Source organism: Odocoileus virginianus, chromosome 15 (assembly GCF_023699985.2).
Source record: "Odocoileus virginianus isolate 20LAN1187 ecotype Illinois chromosome 15, Ovbor_1.2, whole genome shotgun sequence".
NCBI classification, from domain to species: Eukaryota; Metazoa; Chordata; class Mammalia; order Artiodactyla; family Cervidae; genus Odocoileus; species Odocoileus virginianus.
In genome coordinates this window covers 41899802-41919041 of record NC_069688.1, presented here as the reverse complement: position 1 = coordinate 41919041, position 19240 = coordinate 41899802, and the positions used below count along the sequence as shown (strand labels likewise).

Here is a 19240-nt window from a genome sequence, read left to right as displayed (position 1 = left end):
TCCAGTAGTCATTACGGATATGAGAGTTGGACTATAAAGAAAGCTGAGGGCCAAAGAATTGATGCTATGAACTGTATTGGAGAAGACTCTTGAGAGTCCCTTGGACAGCAAGGAGATCCAACCAGTCCATCCTAAAGGAAATCAGTCCTGAATATTCATTGGAAGGACTGATGTTGAAGCTGAAACTCCAATACTTTGGCCACCTGATGCGAAGAGCTGACTCATTTGAAAAGACCCTGATGCTGGGAAAGATTGAGGGCAGGAGGAGAAGGGGACGACAGAGGATGAGATGGTTGGGTGGCATCACTGACTCAATGGACATGAGTTTGAGTAAACTCTGGGAGTTGGTGATGGACAGGGAGGCCTGGTGTGCTGCAGTCCATGGGGTCGCAAAGAGTCGGACACGACTGAGAGACTGAACTGAACTTAACCACAGTTGGTGATCTTGCCCTACAGGTTGTTAAATATTTTGCAAATCACTTTCACATGAGTCAGAGTAGTCTTAAAAAGGAGGAGGCAAACGTGCAGGGCTTCCCCAATGGCCCAGCGGGTAAAGAATCTGCCTGCAATGCAAGAGACATAGGAAATGAAGGTTCAATCCCCGGCTAGGGAAGATACCCTGGAGAAGGAAATGGCAATCCACTCCAGTATCCTCACCTGAAAAATACCATGGACAGAGGGACCTGGTGGGCTACAGTCCAAAGGGTGGCAAAGAGTCGGAGTCAGAGAAGTGCAGGACAAATTCCAACCTAACTGAGATTAAATTTCTCTCTTCTTCCAAGAATAAAAACTGAGTTTTATAAGAATGCATATTTTGTCCTTGCACATGTGATTTTGTGTACTGAGATTCATGGCTACTGTGTCCAATGTAATTGTTCCCTGAAAATAACTAACAAAGTTTCTTTTGTTCACCACTCCTTTATTGCTTTAATTCTTTCTTTAAAGTGTAAAAGCCTTCAATAACTTTGCTATTCAGAATGTGAATCTTGGAAGCAATCTGCCTCTTCCCACTAGGTAGTGATTTCACTTTATCAGTCCTTCTGGCAGCCTGGAATGTGAAACACACGTAATGTCCTACCTAGAAGGGCATCTGTGCAGCAAGGCAGATACTAACTAGGGCTGCCTCAGCGTTCAGAAGGAAGAGCGGCATGACAGTGAGGGTGTTGATTCATGTCCTATTCATATTTCAGACCTGTAATCAATTATCTGTTTGGGGGACAAGTAGTGAGAAACTATAGTCTTGCTTAAGTTTATTAACAAACAATCATCAATGATATAGAATGGCAGTTACCCAGTGAACTATCAAGAAGCATTTCAGTCAATGTCTTTGGAATTTTCTAGTATTTCATGGAGATCTTGAGTTATAGAATTTTAGAAATGCTGCCAGTTTTGAGAGTTATACTGTTATTCTTGGGAAGATGTTTAAAAATTCTAGGTTAATTGGATATATTTAGAATTTAAGTAAAAAGAAATATGAAGTCCTAGATAATTTCTCAAAGGTAGCATAATTCCCAACCCAAGAAAAAAGTGAATAATTCCTGATTTGCATCTCATAAAAAAACAACAAGTAAAATTTCAAGCCTCTGTGGACTGGATATATTTTACCGTGTCTTTTCTTCAACATAATGCAACCATTGCTGAGCCATTAATAAATTACTAGTAAAAGACATTCCGTGGACTTGAAATAAAATTTTCATATGTCAAATAGCTTTTTAACAGCTTCTGAGCTATGTATGTCAAATAGCTTTTTAACAGCTTCTGAGCTATGTATGTCAAGTAGCTTCTGAGTCTAGCTATTACTACAGGTGACCACACACCCCTACCTCTCATCAAAAATGGAAGCTCACATCCAGAATGGAAGAAGGATGATAATGGTTATTGTGGCAGTTATGGAGGTGCAGTTAGAATCTTCAAGAAAGAACTTGCTATTCAGCTGCAAGGAGGTCAGGGAGTTGGCAGCCTCTAGCTATCAAAGGCTTCAGGATTTATCTCAGCTTCTGGGCTGAGGTGATGCCCTTCCAGGCAGCCTCCAGCCAATGACTGAACATTTAGCCTACCAGGCTCCTTTGTCCATGGGATTTTCCAGGCAAGAATACTGGAGTGGGTTGCCATTTCCTTCTCCAGGAGATCTTCCAATCCAGGGATTGAAACCGGGTCTCCCGCATTGTAGGCAGACACTTTACCATCTAAGCCACCAGGGACGTCCTTAGTGGTCCTAAGGCCTGGCTATTTTGCCCACTGTAGATTAATGTGTGCTAAGTTGCTTCAGTCATGTCCAGCTCTTTACAACCCCATGGACTGTAGCCTGCCATGCTCCTCTGTCCATGGGATTCTCCAGGCAAGAATACTGGAGCGGGTTACCACGTCCTCCTCCAGGGGATTTTCCCGACCCAGGGATTGAACCTGCATCTCTTATGTCTCCTGCATTGGTAGGCAGATTCTTTACCACTAGTGTCACTGGGAAGGCCCATAAGATTATTGTAATGGGTAATCTTTGCTCAAGAGCTTTTCTCATTGAGTTGTCTGATACTTAGACATAAATCACGAGACTCTTTGAGACTTTCTGTCCAATTCTGCTTCCTACTCTCCTTTTGCAGGAATCAGATATGCATCATGATCTGAAAGCACTCCCTATCCAATCTTGTTTTCTTCCCCTTTTATCTTTTACACAGAGTTTCCCCTAGTAAATCTCTTGCATTCCCACCCCATCATCTGCTTCTCAGATGCCCCAAATGACAGAGCTACTAAGAACCTATTGTGTAATGGAGGAAGTGTTTGGGGAAGTTAAAGTTCTTTCATCTGTAAAGTGGGGTTGTTTTAAGAATTAAATGTAATAATCTACAAAGAGCAACCTACAAATGTACAGTGCCTCATATATAAGTACTCAATAACTTGTATATAACACTAAGAGTATTATTATGCCATATGCTAGAGTTGCATGAGGAATTTCTTGTTTATTACTTGTGTGTGTGTTAGTCACTCAGTAGCGTCTGACTCTGCGACCCCATGGACTGCAGTCTGCCACACTCCTCGGTCATGGGATTCTCCAGGCAAGAATATTGGAGTAGATAGCCACTCCCTTTTCCAGGGGATGGTCCCAACCCAGGGATTGAAGCCAGGTCTCCTGCATTGCAGGTGGTTTCTTTATCACTGAGCCATAAGGGAAATTCCTCATTAATTATCAAATATTATTATGCTCATTTAACATATGAGGAAACTACTGTTCGATGAAATTAAAATAACTTGTTCAAATTACTTAATTTATATCCCTCCACCTGGGATAAAAATTCAGCAAGTTCGGTAGAAGAGAGCAATGTACATGTATGTTAGCAAAGAATCCACTGCTATTACCTAGAATGTAAAGGAGCTTTATAGCTTCTATGGCATCGTATGTACAATTTATAATTAATAAAACTACTTTGGGGGTTCTTTCATAAACCTAAATCTATACCCTTGATTCCACTAAGTATATGACATTAGAATCTATCAGTGAGTGCTTAAAATCAATAAATTGTCTAAAAGTTCAGAAAAGCTATATGTAATGCCACTGCCACTCCCTGATGAGCACTATCTGTTATTTTTATAGAACGGCTCTCAGTTTGGGTTTGATTGATGTCTTCTCATGATTAGATTGAGGTTATATTTAATATTCCATAATCTTACTATTGCTAGAAAAATTGCATCAGATGAAATCATTCCTGCTTTGCCTGTCCCTGCTCCCACCCCACCCACATGACAAATGTTCAAGCCGATTATTAAAAGATGCAAAAGAAATAATAATAGAAACATGATGAACAGAGGAAGCTAAGATATTATAATGCTGAAAGAATTTCTAGTCAGCTGGGAACAATCTGAACTAAATGGCAGCTTTGGGGCCATACCTATATTGTTCTTTACTTCACAGTTTTAAGATAAATAATTGTAAGTACAATTTAGAAAATTATGTTACATAAAGTTTTAAAATGTTGACATTATTTTGTTTCCTCAGGAATGAGGTGGTGCTGGATAGGGTTGGTGGAATGGATTTAGAGTGGTCAGTTTTCTTAGAGATGTTCTGCCAGGGAACCAGTCTCTTTCTTACATAAATCCATGAACTTGACTAAATGAACCTTCCTATATGCAAAAAAAAAAAAAAAAAAAAGCGCATGGTTTATGATCTGAAATAGGGCCACATTATGTCCAATATGGTTAAAAGCCAACTTTATCCAAGGCTGGTCAGCATGATCTTAAAAAGCAAAAGATGGCCAGTAAAGATGACCTTGGTGGCTTAGTGGCAAGGGTAAGATACAGGTTTGAGCAAATAACTTAGCCACTTGTGGGTAGGTGATGCTACCAAGCCACTAAAAAGAGGGATAGTCAAAAAATGAAAATTACATCTTTAACAGGATAAAATGTTACTATAAAAATATACAAGTTAATATTCAGCATATTTTTGTGTGACTTTTGTTTAGTGAAAAATACACTCAAGAATACTTTTCAAGTAAAGAATTCAGTTATAGTTCTATTGTAGAAAGTGGAGTCTAGATGGGTTCCAGAGACCCCCAGGTCACAGTGACAGTACATAGAGACTCCTGGATGTTTGATACCCAAAGGAATATTTACAAAAACACATTTTTGCAAAAGAACTGTTACATATGCACAGATGTACGTGTGTAGCAGAACAGAAAATGCACTTTGGGGAAATTAAATAAATGTCATTTGAAAAAGTGGACTTTTAAGTATAGTTACAAATCTCAAAAAGAAATACCTCTAATTTATTGCCCGTGCGGGAGAAATTCTGGGTGTACTCTTTCTGGATGTGCTTTCCTCTTCATTCTTACAACCATGGCACAAAGGGGTAATTATCAGTCTGAATTCTACTGTGAAAGGGCCAAAGTGATTTCACTGGAAACGTTTCCCAGAGATTCTTCTTTTTTTTTTTTAAATAATGTAATTATATGTGAAACAAATGGCTGGCAAATTTTAAAGCATATATATTGTAAATGACGGCAAACTTGGAAAAACCAGGGGTGCCTAAATACTGTGGTTGTGCCAATAAAGAAGGCATAGGCTCTTGGGTTTTGTGGGAATGTATTAAAGTACATAACTTTCAAAAAATGTAACAAAAAACAAGGTTCAGAAGGTTCCTAAAACAACTCTATAGTAATCTGGACTTGGTAAATAAAACTCTAAGCAAAACTTTCTTCCAGCTATGAACATGTCACAGTAAGAATCTATTGTCAAAATGAAACAAGTAGTATTTTCCCTTAAATACAAAGGGATTGTGGTTATTATTCACTAATTAGAAACAATAACAATTTAAAAGCTATGATAAATTTTATATGAGAGTTGCATTAAGGCTAATTTACTTTGATGGATAATTGTCAGAGTAGTAAATCAAGGTTATAAACTGTGCTTCATGATGTAGAATATTTGAATTCACTTTAAGACAGAACAAAGCAGATAATAGATTTTAAATAAAAGATCTGATGACTATGTTGAAGACTGCAAAAATGAATTACAATGGTATTATGCTTTGTCCTGTTAATGTACATTTTAAGTCATAAAACTTATTAAATTTAAGAAGTTGCTTTAGTCTTTCATAATGTCTGAAGACATTAATTAAGTAAACCATGACCACAAAAAAGAAGCCCTCTAAAGCACTTTGTGGGGCAATCTGGCTTGATAAATAATCAAAGCTTATCCTACCTCAAAGAATATGTGAGCTTATTCAAAGTTATTCCTTTCTGACCCTAACTCATTCTGATGTGTTGATATTCTAACTACTCAAACATGATTTTGTAGGAAAAAAAGTGAAAACCATATGATAGGTTCATATTTTAAAAAGCATGTAATAGATCACATCCATGTCCCTTTTTCTTCTGCTGTTGAAATCATTAAATGAAATAGTACTTCCTATGGTGTTGGACATGGCATAATCTAATATTTGTCTGCTTGGATAGCTTCCTGATATTTGTTACCAACACTAGGCAGCTGTTCAATCAGATAAACTGGATTAAAATTTTTAATATGCATGAATGAAAACTTTTTCAAAGGAATGGGAAGATGAAAGGTACAACTTGGAAAACATTTGTAAAGGTAGATTTATAGAATCTATGCTTGATGTTCATGTTTCCAAGGTTATGGTTTTATCTATAGAAGATATTTCTTTTTATTTATTTTATAATAACATTATAAAATGTTAAAAAAGAATACAGAAGTTTTGTTACTGACATGCCAGTTTTTCCCAAGTATGTCTGAGGAAAGCAAGCTTTATTGGACATCTGAGATGTCATCAAGTATGAAAAGTCACTTTCCTCACTTCAGAGAGTACTATTGGTGACAAACATTTTTTCCTGTAAATATTTCATCTTTCATCTATGAACCAAACAACTCATCTCCTCCCTATGAATTTCTCATCTTTGTTATCTACAAGTAGCAAGAACTTGAGCAAATAATTTAATTTCAGGACCTCAGATTAAGAAACACGAACAATGTCCATTAGTGATTTTCAAAATATGGGCCATTACCCTATTACTGGGTCATAACAAATATTTTTATAAAATAAAATGGAATTGACTCAAATTGAATAGAAAATATAGAGGACTTGCATTCGTGCTAAGTCACTTCAGCTATGTCTAACTCATTGCAACCCTGTGGACTGTGGCCTGCCAAGCTCCTCTGTCCATGGGATTCTCCAGGCAAGAATAATGGAGTGGATTGTCATGCCTTCCTTCAGGGTATCTTCCTAGCCCAGGTATCAAACCAGCGTCTCTTATGTCTCCTGCATTGGCAGGCGGGTTCTTAACCACTGAGCCACCTGGGAAGTTCCAATATAAGACAAGACACATTAAAAAGCTAGTGTGCAAATGCTGTTTCAGTTTTAAATATCTATATGCACACTGTGTGATGTAAAATGTATTCCTTAATGTAAGATGCAGGCAAAAATGTTTGACATATGGTTTCCAAAAAAATCACAAGTTCCTTATAAATCTAAAATGAAATTATGCTAGTTTACGGCTCAAAAACTTTATTAACTTCTTTTAACCTTACGTCATATAGTTTATTGTATGACAGACAACAGTAGCTGGCTACAAGGGCATTTAGTTAAAGGGACTGGAAAACATTTATCCCTCAATTAGATGTACTTGTTATCAGTTCAGCTGCTCAGTCATGTCCGACTTTTTGTGACCGCATGGACTGCAGCACGCCAGGCTTCCCTGTACATCACCAACTCCCGGAGCTTGCTCAAACTCATGTCCATCAAGTCGGTGATGCCATCCAACCATTTCATCCTCAGTCATCCCCTTCTGCTCCTGCCTTCAATCTTTCCCAGCATGAGGGTCTTGTTATACCCATTGTAAGTCATTCAAAGATAACTCCTTGGGTTTTCATGCCCTCTGTGTAAATGTCAGACCCAAAGCAGATAGGAATTTGACATGTTTGAGAAATAGAAATAGATGAAAATGGTTGCGATCTAGTGAAAAGAGAATAGTAAAATATGAAGGAAGGGATGTAGGAGGGAGCTGCATTGAGTAAAACCCTGTAAACCATGGTAAAGTGTTTATAGAGTATATTTTTGTTGCTGGCGGGGAGCCATTTGACAGCTGTAAGCAAAGGACTTTTTGTGGGTTTTGTTTTGTTTTTCTTTTAAAGACCAGTAGTACTGTATAGAAAATAGATTTATACAGCAAGAATGAAGCTAAGGAGGTCAGGAGACTTTGACACTCATTCAGGTGAGAGATGATCTTAGCTTCAATTAAGGTAGTAGCAGCGGGGACGAAAAAGAAAAAAACAGATGGATTTGGAAGCACACAATACAGGATCTGCTAACAGACTTGACATAAGGGGGTTGCCAGAATTTTAGCTTGTGAATCCAGGTGGATATTTCGCCAATTCTGATGGGGGCCATGATGGCAGGAACCCAGACTTCTGTTTGGGAGGTGTTAAATTTGAGATACATACTAGTCATCTAAGTGGATATGTCAAGAAAGTAGAATTGGGTTTCAGGGCAAAGTAAGGACTGCTGGATTTGCACATTTGGGCATCAGTATATAAATACTATTTATAGCCACAGGACTGTTACTTCCCTGAGTGTCATGATCTCTTTTAATCTTGATAACAACTCAAGTAGATATTTTCTTTTTATATTGATGAGTAGCTTCTCTTTATATCTGAGCAACTCTTATATTCAAAAATACACACATTGGAAGTCAAGCAGCTACTAAATGATAGCGCCTGGAATTTCTCAATTTTTTTTTTTCTCCTTTATTTTATTTTTTTTTAAATTTTCTATTTTTTTCCATTTATTTTTATTAGTTGGAGGCTAATTACTTTACAACATTGCAGTGGTTTTTGTCATACATTGAAATGAATTAGCCATGGATTTACATGTATTCCCCAGCCCGGTCCCCCGTCCCACCTCCCTCTCCACCTGATCCCTCTGGGTCTTCCCAGTGCACCAGGCCCGAGCACTTGTCTCAGGCATCCAACCTGGGCTGGTGATCTGTTTCACCCTAGATAATATACATGTTTCCTTGCTGTTCTTTTGAAACATCTCACCCTCGCCTTCTCCCACAGAGTCCACAAGTCTGTTCTATACATCTGGAATTTCTCAATTTTTTGAATGAAGACTTTTTTAAAGGTCTGGTCTGGAGACAGTGAATCTCATTCAGACTCTAAACCAAACTTATAAATTTAGTAGTCTTTTCTACCCTTCTGCAACTTCCCTTGAGCAGGTGCCACTGATAGGTTTTTTGCTGTTGTTTTTTTAACTCTATTCCTTTGGCATATGGGATAGGACTCTCTATTTTCCTTTTTTCTCATATCTTGACTGTTTCTTCTTCACTGGCCTTCAACTGTATCTTTCATGCAGGGATTTCTAGCCTTCTTTCTTCTCTTTACGTATTTCCCCTTTACATTTTTACGTTCTCATTGGTTCAAATACTAAACATACGCTTACGTCCTAACTGTTAGTCACTTAGTCGTGTCCGACTCTTTGTGACCCCATGGACTGTTGCCCGCCAGTCTCCTCTGTCCATGGGCTTCTCCAGGCGAGAATACTGGAGTGGGTTGCTATTCCCTTCTCCAGGGGATCATTGCAGGCAAACTCTACAGTCTGAGCCATCAGGGAAGCCCAAATGTACGCTTACGACCCTCAATTATTTTGCCTCCAATGCAGACATATTTTTCCCCTAGCTTTAGTAGACCAGGTCCAAAGGTTTCCTGAAAGCAATTAGCCTCGAGGCTCCCCCATGCGATTAAAGAGGAGGAGCGAAGTGTAGGGGCTGTGAAGGTCTCATTTAATTTGTACATTCATTCATATTTCCTTATAATCATTTACATACCGGCTGCTTATATGGAGTTTCAAATCTAGAGTGGCAAGCAGACCAGTGACGCACGGGGAGCGTTAACTAAGGGTTTAGCTTGGCACGATGCCCTTCGTGTGAACATTAAGTCCTCGGCCACAGGGGCATAAGGTGCAAACACAGAGCCCTGCTTAGCTCCTCAAGCAGATTTAACGAACATTTTTTTGAAGTGTATTAGTTCTGCTGAACATTAAAAAAGAAATCGAGGCAAATCCCTTCACGGACGGAGTAAAGCTGGGCACAGATGAGAGATTCGAGCTGAAGGCTGCACTGCAGCAGGTCATGAAGAGAACAAGGTACTGATTAGGGAGTGAGTAGAGAATGAAGCACCCATGTAGAAAAAAATGAGAAACCGGGGATGGCATACATAAAGAAAGAAAGAAAGAAAACAACCCAGCTTTTGTTAAGTCATGGTAAAACACACACCTCAAGACAAGCCTGCTCCAGCGGCTCCGCCAGGGTGTCCTCACAGTCCCAGCGCGCCGCGCGCCTCCCAGCTCGCTCCGCCTCCCAGCTCGCCCCGCCCAGTTCCCCGACTGCCCCTAGTCAGAGCCGCGTGCACGTGCACAACGGATCCCGCCCCCTTCGTTCCCTCGGCCAATGAAAAGTGGTATCGTAATTCGCCACTGCCTGGTATCGTGTCGCGTGACCACGTCTCCCCGCCCCCTCGCCCGGCCGCCTTCAGGGTGTGAGAAGATGGCGAAGGTGTCAGAGCTGTACGATGTCACTTGGGAAGGTAACTGAGGGCGGGGGCGCCGCCGAGAGACCGAAAGCCGCAGGAAGCGGCTCGGGAGTATCTGCTACCCTCGGAGACTGGATTCTCCGATCTCTCTTCGGCTCTGGCTCGGCCGAGCTGAGGTGATAGCTGAGGTAGTTAGCTGACTGAGGTGGAGGTGGAGGCTCACCCCTTCCTTGGCTCGGCCTCTGACTGTAGTCTGCGGTGGTCGTCACCGCTTGGGTCGGTAGACTGACCAACCGGCCTACCACCGCGCCCATCCAGCGGCCAAGGGCAGCTTCCTCTATAAGGCGACCGGGATCTGGGGCTGTCACACTTTTCCTGTGGCTGCTGGGCGGCGCGGAGGAGGCAGCTATCGCTGCCCGCTGAAGCGTCTTTGCAGCCGAGAAATCCTGGGCCTGTAAAGGTCTTTCAAATGCTCTGTAAGGGGTACAACTCTGTGTAGTAAATTGTGTGGAAAACCCGTAAACATATCTGATTCATTTCCCTGCTAGTTTACATTCCTTTCTCTCTTCAAAACTGGGTTTCTGATTCCCCCCTCCCCCCTTTTAAAATGATCCTCCTTTCCCACTCCCCTCAAGACGAATTTACACACACGACCCAACTTGCTTCTTATTCCCTGCCAGTAATTCCTTTTCTGAAGGTGGAATAAATTCTCGTTTAATCTGAGGTGAAGTTTGTCTTTAAATTTGGAAGCAGTCAAACTTTGAACCAATTCTGAAAGAGATTGTCCCTTTTAAAAATCTTGAGTGGGAGGTGTGCATGCTTAAGAAAAGAACCTTGAGTTTCTCTAAGGCATGGAATTTGTGTAATTGAAATTTATATTTCCAGCGTTTCACAGTAGACTTCAGGAGCTTGTTTGTTCGGATATCTCAATGATGTTGTTTAAATATTTTATTAAAAAACGCCTGATAACGCGTGGACTGAGAGTTGTATTGGTTGTTCAGTGTCGAGTAAATCTCTCCAATATTGAAAGTTGCAAACAATAATGAGAAAAGGTAAAATTCCTTTATCCTGGAACTAATTCAGTGGTTTATTACTGGTTTTGTGGCCTCTAGCATACTGTGAACCATCGTGTTTCTACCTGTATTGGGCAATCTATTATATTAAAGTATTAAGTTCTCAGTGCTAGATCTTGATGATACCCAATTAAGTAACACACAGTCCCTACCTTTAGGGAGTTCATAATCTGATGGAGAAAGATAGACTTGTAAAAACGTAGTTTTAAAAGGCGTGTGTCAGGATATATGCCTTCAGTAGCTATGTGGCTATTATTTTTAATGCTTTTAAAACATGTTTCAAATAGTTCATGGTTTTTTTGAAAGTGCTATTTTGAAGGTATGTTCAACATAAATTTCTTAGATGATAATATCGTGTAGACGCACAGGAAATGAGTAGATGCAGTCGAGGTGATTTAACTGAGTAGCTTAGACCTTACCCTCTGGACATTCTAAAGATGAGTGACATAATTACTTAGATGAGTAAATAATTACTTCCCAGGTCTGTTGAGGAACAAAAGGGAAAAAAATATGTTGAAGTGCTTTTAAACTATTAAATAACATATTAAAAAAATGATCTGGCTCCTGCCTGTGTCATCAGCTTTATCTTAAGTTACTTTCCCGGTTACTCTTTGATCTGGCCATGCTGGCTTTTGTTGAATTCCCTATGTGCAATATTCCTCTTGTCTTAAGACTGGACATAAGCTATTCCTTCCGATGGAAGTGTTCTTACCTCTTTGTTCTAGTCTTATACTCTACCCATTATACTCTATCATTTCTTAGAATTCCCCTCAAAAGTCACATACATACTTCAGAGAGCCTTTCCCACCCCTCTCTCGACTCCACTCATCACCCTCCTCCTATTCATATCCCCACAGGAAAGTTTGAAAGAAAAAGATAACAAAAGCAACAAAATTTACCCTTGGTCTTTTAACTATGTATACTATTTAACTATGTATACTATTGAAATACTTACCCAATTGTGTTACATTTAAAAATTTTGTCTCTCCTAGAATGAAGAGAGGGCCAGGGCCTTTCTTGTTCTAGAGCGTTAGGTACTAGAGGAACTCAGTAATCTGTTGACTAACTGAATTATTAGTAGGATTAAAAATGAACATTAGGGACTTCCCTGGTGATCCAGTGGCCAAGACTCTGCAATCCCAATTTTTTTCACTGTTTCTAGAATGTTATAGAAATAATGTATTAATATATTTTTGAATGATTAAGTAGAAGTCATGGGGGACATGACAATAGGTGAAAGGGGAATTAAGTCAGGGATTTCCCATTTATATACCTTGGTTATGAATAAGTAGGAATGGAAAGTTGAATACTATTGGTAAGTGAGAAATTTGACTGAAAAGGAGATAGGACCAGTTTTTCCCATTTAGTCTCTAGTTTATGGAAAGGAATTGTACAGTGTCTTAAAGGACATTGCAGGGTACGGGCAAGGAGTGTAGTTTTGTGAAACAGATCTGTAAAACACAAAATAAATTTATATTTCCAAGACTCTTCCTGTTTTAAAATAATCTGCCAGGTCAACAAAGAATGTGAACTTCAGGTGGTAGTTACGGTATAGGGGCTTGTATTGGTTTCTGAAGTGGGAGCAGTCTTACGAGACTGAGCCCTTAAACTGTGGGGTATGAATAACTTACTTTTTTGTTTACCTGCTCAATTCCTCTTCAGTCTTTAAGATTCAGTTTAATTTACTTCCTGTGTAGAATGAGTTAAGCTCATTTGTAGGAATTCAGTTCAGTTCAGTTGCTCAGTCATGTCCAACTCTTTGCGACCCCATGGACTGCAGCACTCCAGGCTTCCCTGTCCATCACCAACTCCCGGAGCTTATTCAAACTCATGTCCATCGTGTTGGTGATGCCATCCAACCATCTCATCTTCTGTCGTCCCCATCTCCTCCTGCCTTCAATCTTTCCCAGCCTCAGGGTCTTTTCAAATGAGTCGGTTTTTCGCATCAGGTGGCCAAAGTGGAGTTTTAGCTTGAGCATCAGTCCTTCCAATGAATATATAGGACTGATTTTTTTTAGGATGAACTGGTTGGATCTCCTTGCAGTCCAAGGGACTCTCGAGTCTTCTCCAACACCACAGTTCAAAAGCATCAATTCTTTGGCCCTCACCTTTTTTATAGTCTAACTCTCACATCCATACATGACTGCCGGAAGAACCATAGCTTTGATTAGAGGGACCTTTGTTGGCAAAGTAATGTTCCCTCTTGTTAATTCATGATTTTCTAAGACCATTTTTTTGTAAATTCAGGTAGGGTCTATTTTCATTTTATGATTATTTTTGTTTTCTTCTGTAGACTTTGAACTGTAGGGACCAAGATGGTACATATAAAAGTAGTGAAAATCCCATGTGCTTCTCTTTTATTTATTCTCTAGAAGAATAGTTTATTGTTATTGATAATTTAACTCGTGTATTCAGTAACATTCAATAACAACTTAAGTCAGCTATTTAAATCTATACAACATGTGTGTCAGTAGAAGGAAGAAGGTAACTTTATATGAATATGTAAGATTTTAAGAGTAGAAAGCATGTATGTAACTCGTGAATTGGACAGTTTATTCTACCTTAGCTATATAAAAAAGGGATCTTTTTTCTGGATTAGGTACTCTCCCACTCCTAGTTATTATTTCTGCTTTTATCAAAATGCTGTTCTTTGAAATTCCAGAGTTCCCTATTGTATTAAAACATGCAAAATTGTTCTCTCAGCTTTCGTTATTTGCTAGTGCCTTTGACCTTACTTTACATTATTCATTTTATTCTTTATATATAAGCAAAAATTTCCTTTGTCCTAATTTTTCTGTGTTGATTTCCTCATGTAATTGTGTATTTTTGTGTGTTATATGGACCGTTGCAGTAATGTTTTTAAGGGAGTTTTGTGATGAATATTCCTTCAGTGCTGATAGCCTAATGTGATACCCTGATTGTGAAAATTTTATATTCTTGAGTCAGTGGAGCACTCTGAATTTTTTGAGAGTTCAGTGTGTAACATTATTCATTTTTCTGAAAAAATCATCCATAACTTTTATCAAATTCTGAACATTGTAACCTCAAAAAAGCATGATCCATAGTTGCCTGAAGGGATAGAGGATCCATGCCATACAGTAAAGATAGCTGTAATATCAGTTGCAATTTCAGTCTTCTAAAGGATCTGTTGCTCTTGTTAAATTGATTTTCCACTTTATGAAATTTGAGACACCACAGATTTTACATTACTGTGTGTGTATTTTCTTTACTTAAAAAGTTGATTTCATCTTGTCAATTTGTTTGAAATTAATCAAATAATTTGTATATATAATTGCAAGCTTATTTTTTTCAGAAATGCGAGATAAAATGAGAAAATGGAGAGAAGAAAACTCACGAAATAGTGAGCAAATTGTGGAAGTTGGAGAGGAATTAATTAGTGAATATGCTTCTAAGCTTGGAGATGATAGTAAGTTTTTAAATCTATTATGTTCATGCTCAGCACATGTTTCATTTACAGTTTATTTTTTTAAATCCTGTCATTATGATTTTTCTGCTCTTAATATCAATCCATGATTTATTATTGTTTAAAACACTTCTCAGGAAGTCTGAATGATTACTTTTATTTTTAGAAGGGCTTATCATTATAGGTAGTAGTGAAGCTATCAAATAAGCATTTTTGTTTTAAAGCTCATAAGGCTGTAGTCCTGGGCAGATCAAAAATGTATTTCATAATGAATCTTTTAAAACAGGAAAGGTATTAAATAATTGAATTTTTTTTAACCTAGTAAGATATTAAAATGTTATGCATTGCTAAAAATATCAGGACACTTTTTCCTTAATTCCAGATGTAATATAATAAATCACTTTTCAGTTGTAAATAATGTTCTTTAAAATACCAGAAGCAAGAAGAATTCACTATCTAATTTCTTTTGTGAGATTTTTATATTAAATTCAGTTTTTTCCTGTTTATGTGTTTAGTTTGGATCATATATGAACAGGTGATGATTGCAGCCCTCGACTATGGTCGGGATGACTTGGCATTGGTGAGTATATTTTATTTTATATTTAATTTCCTTCATGAATTGTGTATAAGTAGTATATGGCTTGTAGTGTGACTGCTTTCTGTAGCTGTTTTTTAGTGCTACTCTTGAATTGGTAGGACTGACTAGGTGCTTTCGGACACATCATATTTTTATATCTTTTTAACAATCCTGAAAAGTAGATATTAATGTCCCAGTTTCACTGCAGAGGTTAAATTAGTTGGTAAAGGTATTTTACTTAATAGGTGGTTTATACTATATTACAGAGTTAAAAATAAACATATAGTTTAAAACAAATTTGTCTTTTGGGTTGTTAAATGACTTACGTTGCACATAACATTAAATATTGTTTTGAGATATTTTAAATGTATATCTGAAAATTATTAGAAAATCCTAACATGTACAGAACATGACTTAAAATACTCATACCAGGTATTTAAGCGGGGCCTGATGCATTATGAAAGTAATTTTTAATTTAATTTTGATTAATTTTAAAGTAAAATAATAATAGCTATATTTTTGAACACATTCTAGGCACTATTCTCAATGCTTTACATCATTTTTATTTTATATGCTTTATTTGATCTATATAATTATTTCTTAATTTGATTTCTTTGATAGTATCACTATATTTATTGTATAAATCAGGAAGCAGTGGTTTATGTTTTGTAATCCTGACCTCTTAAGTGCTCCTTCGTGCTGCTTCCTCATAAGCCAAGAAAATACAAAAAAACAATACCAGAGAGTAGAAATACCTGGAGAACATATACAAGTCTAATTGGCATTGTCCTTTTCAATGTAATTTGTGTTAGCAGTACATTTAATTCTGGTGGAGTTGCCCATGATAAAAAATATTCCACAAAACATTTGTATTACCTTTAAAACCTATGAGACATAGTCTTTTGAATACCAACAGAGGTGGCAGCTTATTTTTTGCTGGAGATTTTGAAATAATTTTTTGTATAGCAAAATGCTATTTGATAAAGTAGGAGATCAAGTGAGTAGATGACTTTTTTGGTAACAGTGTTTTTTTTAATGGTTCAGAATTTCAGCTCAGTTAGCTTTACTGAACAAGTACTGTGAGTTTTGCATGATATCAAAGAACTAATTGAACTTTACTTTCTGTTTTAATTAGCTTGAATATTTTTCTTATTATAGAATTTATAGACACAGACTTTGAAGCTATACTGCCAAATCATATTAAAACTTATTTTCTTATTAATAATCTGTTCATTAGTTAAATGCATTTTTAATCACTTATGGTTTGGGGCACTAGAAAGGATCATTTTTATCATCAACATTTCTAAGACTCTTATAATCCCTCATGCTCAATAAATATTTGATTATTTGTTTAGTTGAGTTGATGGGTGAATTATGAATATCTGCCAAAGGAAGATTGGTACTCCATTGATATTGTGTCTGTATTTTATGGGCCTAAATTAGGACAAGTGTTCTGACAAGGTGATTGATTAATATATGATTTGAACAAGGCAAAATTAAAGTGTTAATAATATTTGACCAAGACTTCAGAGTACTACCAAAGAGCTTAATTTTTATCTAGAGAATGCTTATGCAGTAGTTAGGAAGAAGAGGCCAGGAAACTGTTGTAGTTAGTTAAGGTGGGCTTGATTCATTATGGAAGCAGTTTTTAAGAAGGAGTGATATGGTAGTATTCAAAGACTCATCCAGTTCAGTTCAGTCGCTCAGTCGTGTGTGACTCCTTGCGACCCCATGAATCGCAGCATGCCAGGCCTCCCTGTCCATTGCCAACTTCCGGAGTTTACTCAAACTCATGTCCATTGAGTCGGTGATGCCATCCAGCCATCTCATCCTCTGTCGTCCCCTTCTCCTCCTGCCCCCACTCCCTCCCAGTATCAGGTCTTTTCTAAAGAGTCAACTCTTCGCATGAGATGCCCAAAGTATTGGAGTTTCAGCTTCAGCATCAGTCCTTCCAGTGAACACCCAGGACTGATCTCCTTTAGGATGGACTGGTTCGATCTCCTTGCACTCCAAGGGACTCTCAAGAGTCTTTGCCAACACCACAGTTCAAAAGCATCAATTCTTCAGTGCTCAGCTTTCTTCACAGTCCTACTCTCACATCTATACATGACCACTGGAAAAACCATAGCCTTGACCAGGACCTTTGTTGGCAAAGTAATGTCTCTGCTTTGTAATATGCTATCTAGGTTGGTCATAACTTTCCTTCCAAGGAGTAAGCGTCTTTTAATTTCATGACTTAGTGGCCCCCATAATCTCATTTTCTTAGTTAAGAGTTTGACTAGTTTCTGAGAACTCATTGTTGTCCTCACTGTAAATTCACAGTTCTTCTTTCACTCCATTTTTCATTACTGATTAATTTCACTTATGTCATTAGATCTCAGTAATGAAATTATTTAAGAAGATACACTGAAGACTATGAAAGGCATTCCTTGTAGATCATTTAGTATATGTAGTGTAATTACTGTCCTTCAGGTCTTTTTATAATTTTTTTTCTTTTTTAGTTTTGTCTTCAGGAGTTGAGAAGACAGTTCCCTGGAAGTCACAGAGTCAAGAGACTAACGGGCATGAGATTTGAAGCCATGGAGAGGTAACTGAATCTTGCATATAGTGTGATCCTGTTTTCAAATGGCAAACATGGGGTCTTAAATTTAGGTCCTCCTGCACCAGTGGCAGCATCATTAATTATGCAAGATCTTTTGCTACTCAGCTTCAGAATAGTGTCAGAGTACTTCTCAGCATCAGTCCTACAAGTTATTCCCATTAGATAGAATTTGACATAAGAGAGGAATCCATTTATCATCTTTGGCCTCATGGAATGGGATCATGCTTTGGAGTAAGAACTGACTTCATATCCTGTTTCTAAGGATTTATTATCTTTTGACCTGGAAAATTATTTAACTTGCTTAAGTTTTTTCAGTCTTATTCCTCTGTAAAACAAGAATATTACCAGCTTGTCAGGGTTGTTTTGAGAATTAGTAATGATATATGTATAGTACCCTCACAGGCACTCAAAATATAGAAGCTACTATATATATATTTTTTAATTAAGATATAATTGATACAGGGACTAAGACTAAGGGGTAAATATGTTCAGCCTTGTTCGAATCTTTGTGACCCCATGAACTGCAGTCGGCCAGGCTCCTCTGTCCATGGGGATTCTTCAAGCAACCCACTGGAGTGGGTTGCCATGCCCTCCTCCAGGGGATCTTCCCAACTCAGGGATGGAACCCAGGTCTCCCGCATTGCAGGATTCTTTCTTTACCTACTGAGCCACCAGGGAAGCCTGTAATTGATACATAACATTATATTAGTTTCAGGTGTATAACATTATATTAGTTTCAGGTGTATAGCATAATGATTTGATAAATGTGTATGTATATTGTGAAATGATTATCATAATAAGTTGAACATCCATCATCATAGTTATAAATTTTTATTTTATTATAAGAATGTTTAAGATTTACTCTGTTAGCAACTTTTAATTATATAACACACTATTATTAGCTATAATAAACCATGTTGTAGTATGTCCCAGGATTTAATTTATCTTATAACTGGAAGTTTGTACCTTTTGACCACCTTCACCCATTTCTCCCAGTCCCCATCCCCTCCTCTGACAACCACTAATCTGTTCTATGTATCTATGAGTTCATGTTCTCTTTGATTGTACATGTAGGTGAGATCACATAGTATTTATCTTTCTTGGTCTGACTTACTACACTTAGCATAATGCCCTTAAGGTTCATCCAGGTTGTCATAAATGGCAGAATTTCTTTCCTTTTTATGGCTAATATTACATTGAGTTAATACATACAGTTAAACTTTGAACAGCATGGGTTTGAATCGTGTGGGTCCACTTAATACATAAATTTTCTTTTATAGTAAATATTGCAGTGCTGCACAGTCTAGTTGTTGAATCTGTATGTAGAATCTTGACTAAGGAAGGACCAAGTATATAGAGGGCCTATTCTAAGTTATATATGTATGTATATATATATATATATATATATATATATATATGTGAAATTTCAACTTGATGTAGGTTTGTTTTTTAAACCTACATTTAAGTTATTATGTATTATTTATGGAATTTCAACTGTGATGTAGGCTTCCCTGATCTCTGCATTGTTCAAGGGT

The 19240-nt window shown here is 37.7% G+C and overlaps 1 protein-coding gene and 1 long non-coding RNA gene across 7 annotated transcripts in view; one reads left to right on the top strand and one right to left on the bottom strand.

The window, feature by feature from the left end:
* Nucleotides 1–9863, bottom strand: part of LOC110149289 (uncharacterized) — a 136500-nt gene extending 126637 nt beyond the window's left edge. For 3 of the 4 annotated variants that reach the window (XR_011491489.1, XR_011491490.1, XR_011491492.1), the window contains exon 1: nt 9774–9856. This is a non-coding gene — a long non-coding RNA (uncharacterized lncRNA). Of the gene's footprint in view, nt 1–9773 lie in introns of all 4 variants that reach the window. The other variant, XR_011491491.1, reaches the window with a different exon arrangement.
* A 110-nt stretch (nt 9864–9973) lies between these two features.
* Nucleotides 9974–19240, top strand: part of EMC2 (ER membrane protein complex subunit 2) — a 49605-nt gene continuing 40338 nt past the window's right edge. For 2 of the 3 annotated variants that reach the window (XM_020913335.2, XM_020913336.2), the window contains exons 1-4: nt 9974–10083; nt 14416–14529; nt 15042–15106; nt 17605–17690. In XM_020913335.2, the coding sequence (XP_020768994.1) occupies nt 10044–10083; nt 14416–14529; nt 15042–15106; nt 17605–17690 (305 nt within the window). In that variant the 5' untranslated portion in view covers nt 9974–10043. Of the gene's footprint in view, nt 10084–10183; nt 10206–14415; nt 14530–15041; nt 15107–17604; nt 17691–19240 lie in introns of those variants that run through there. The other variant, XM_020913337.2, reaches the window with a different exon arrangement.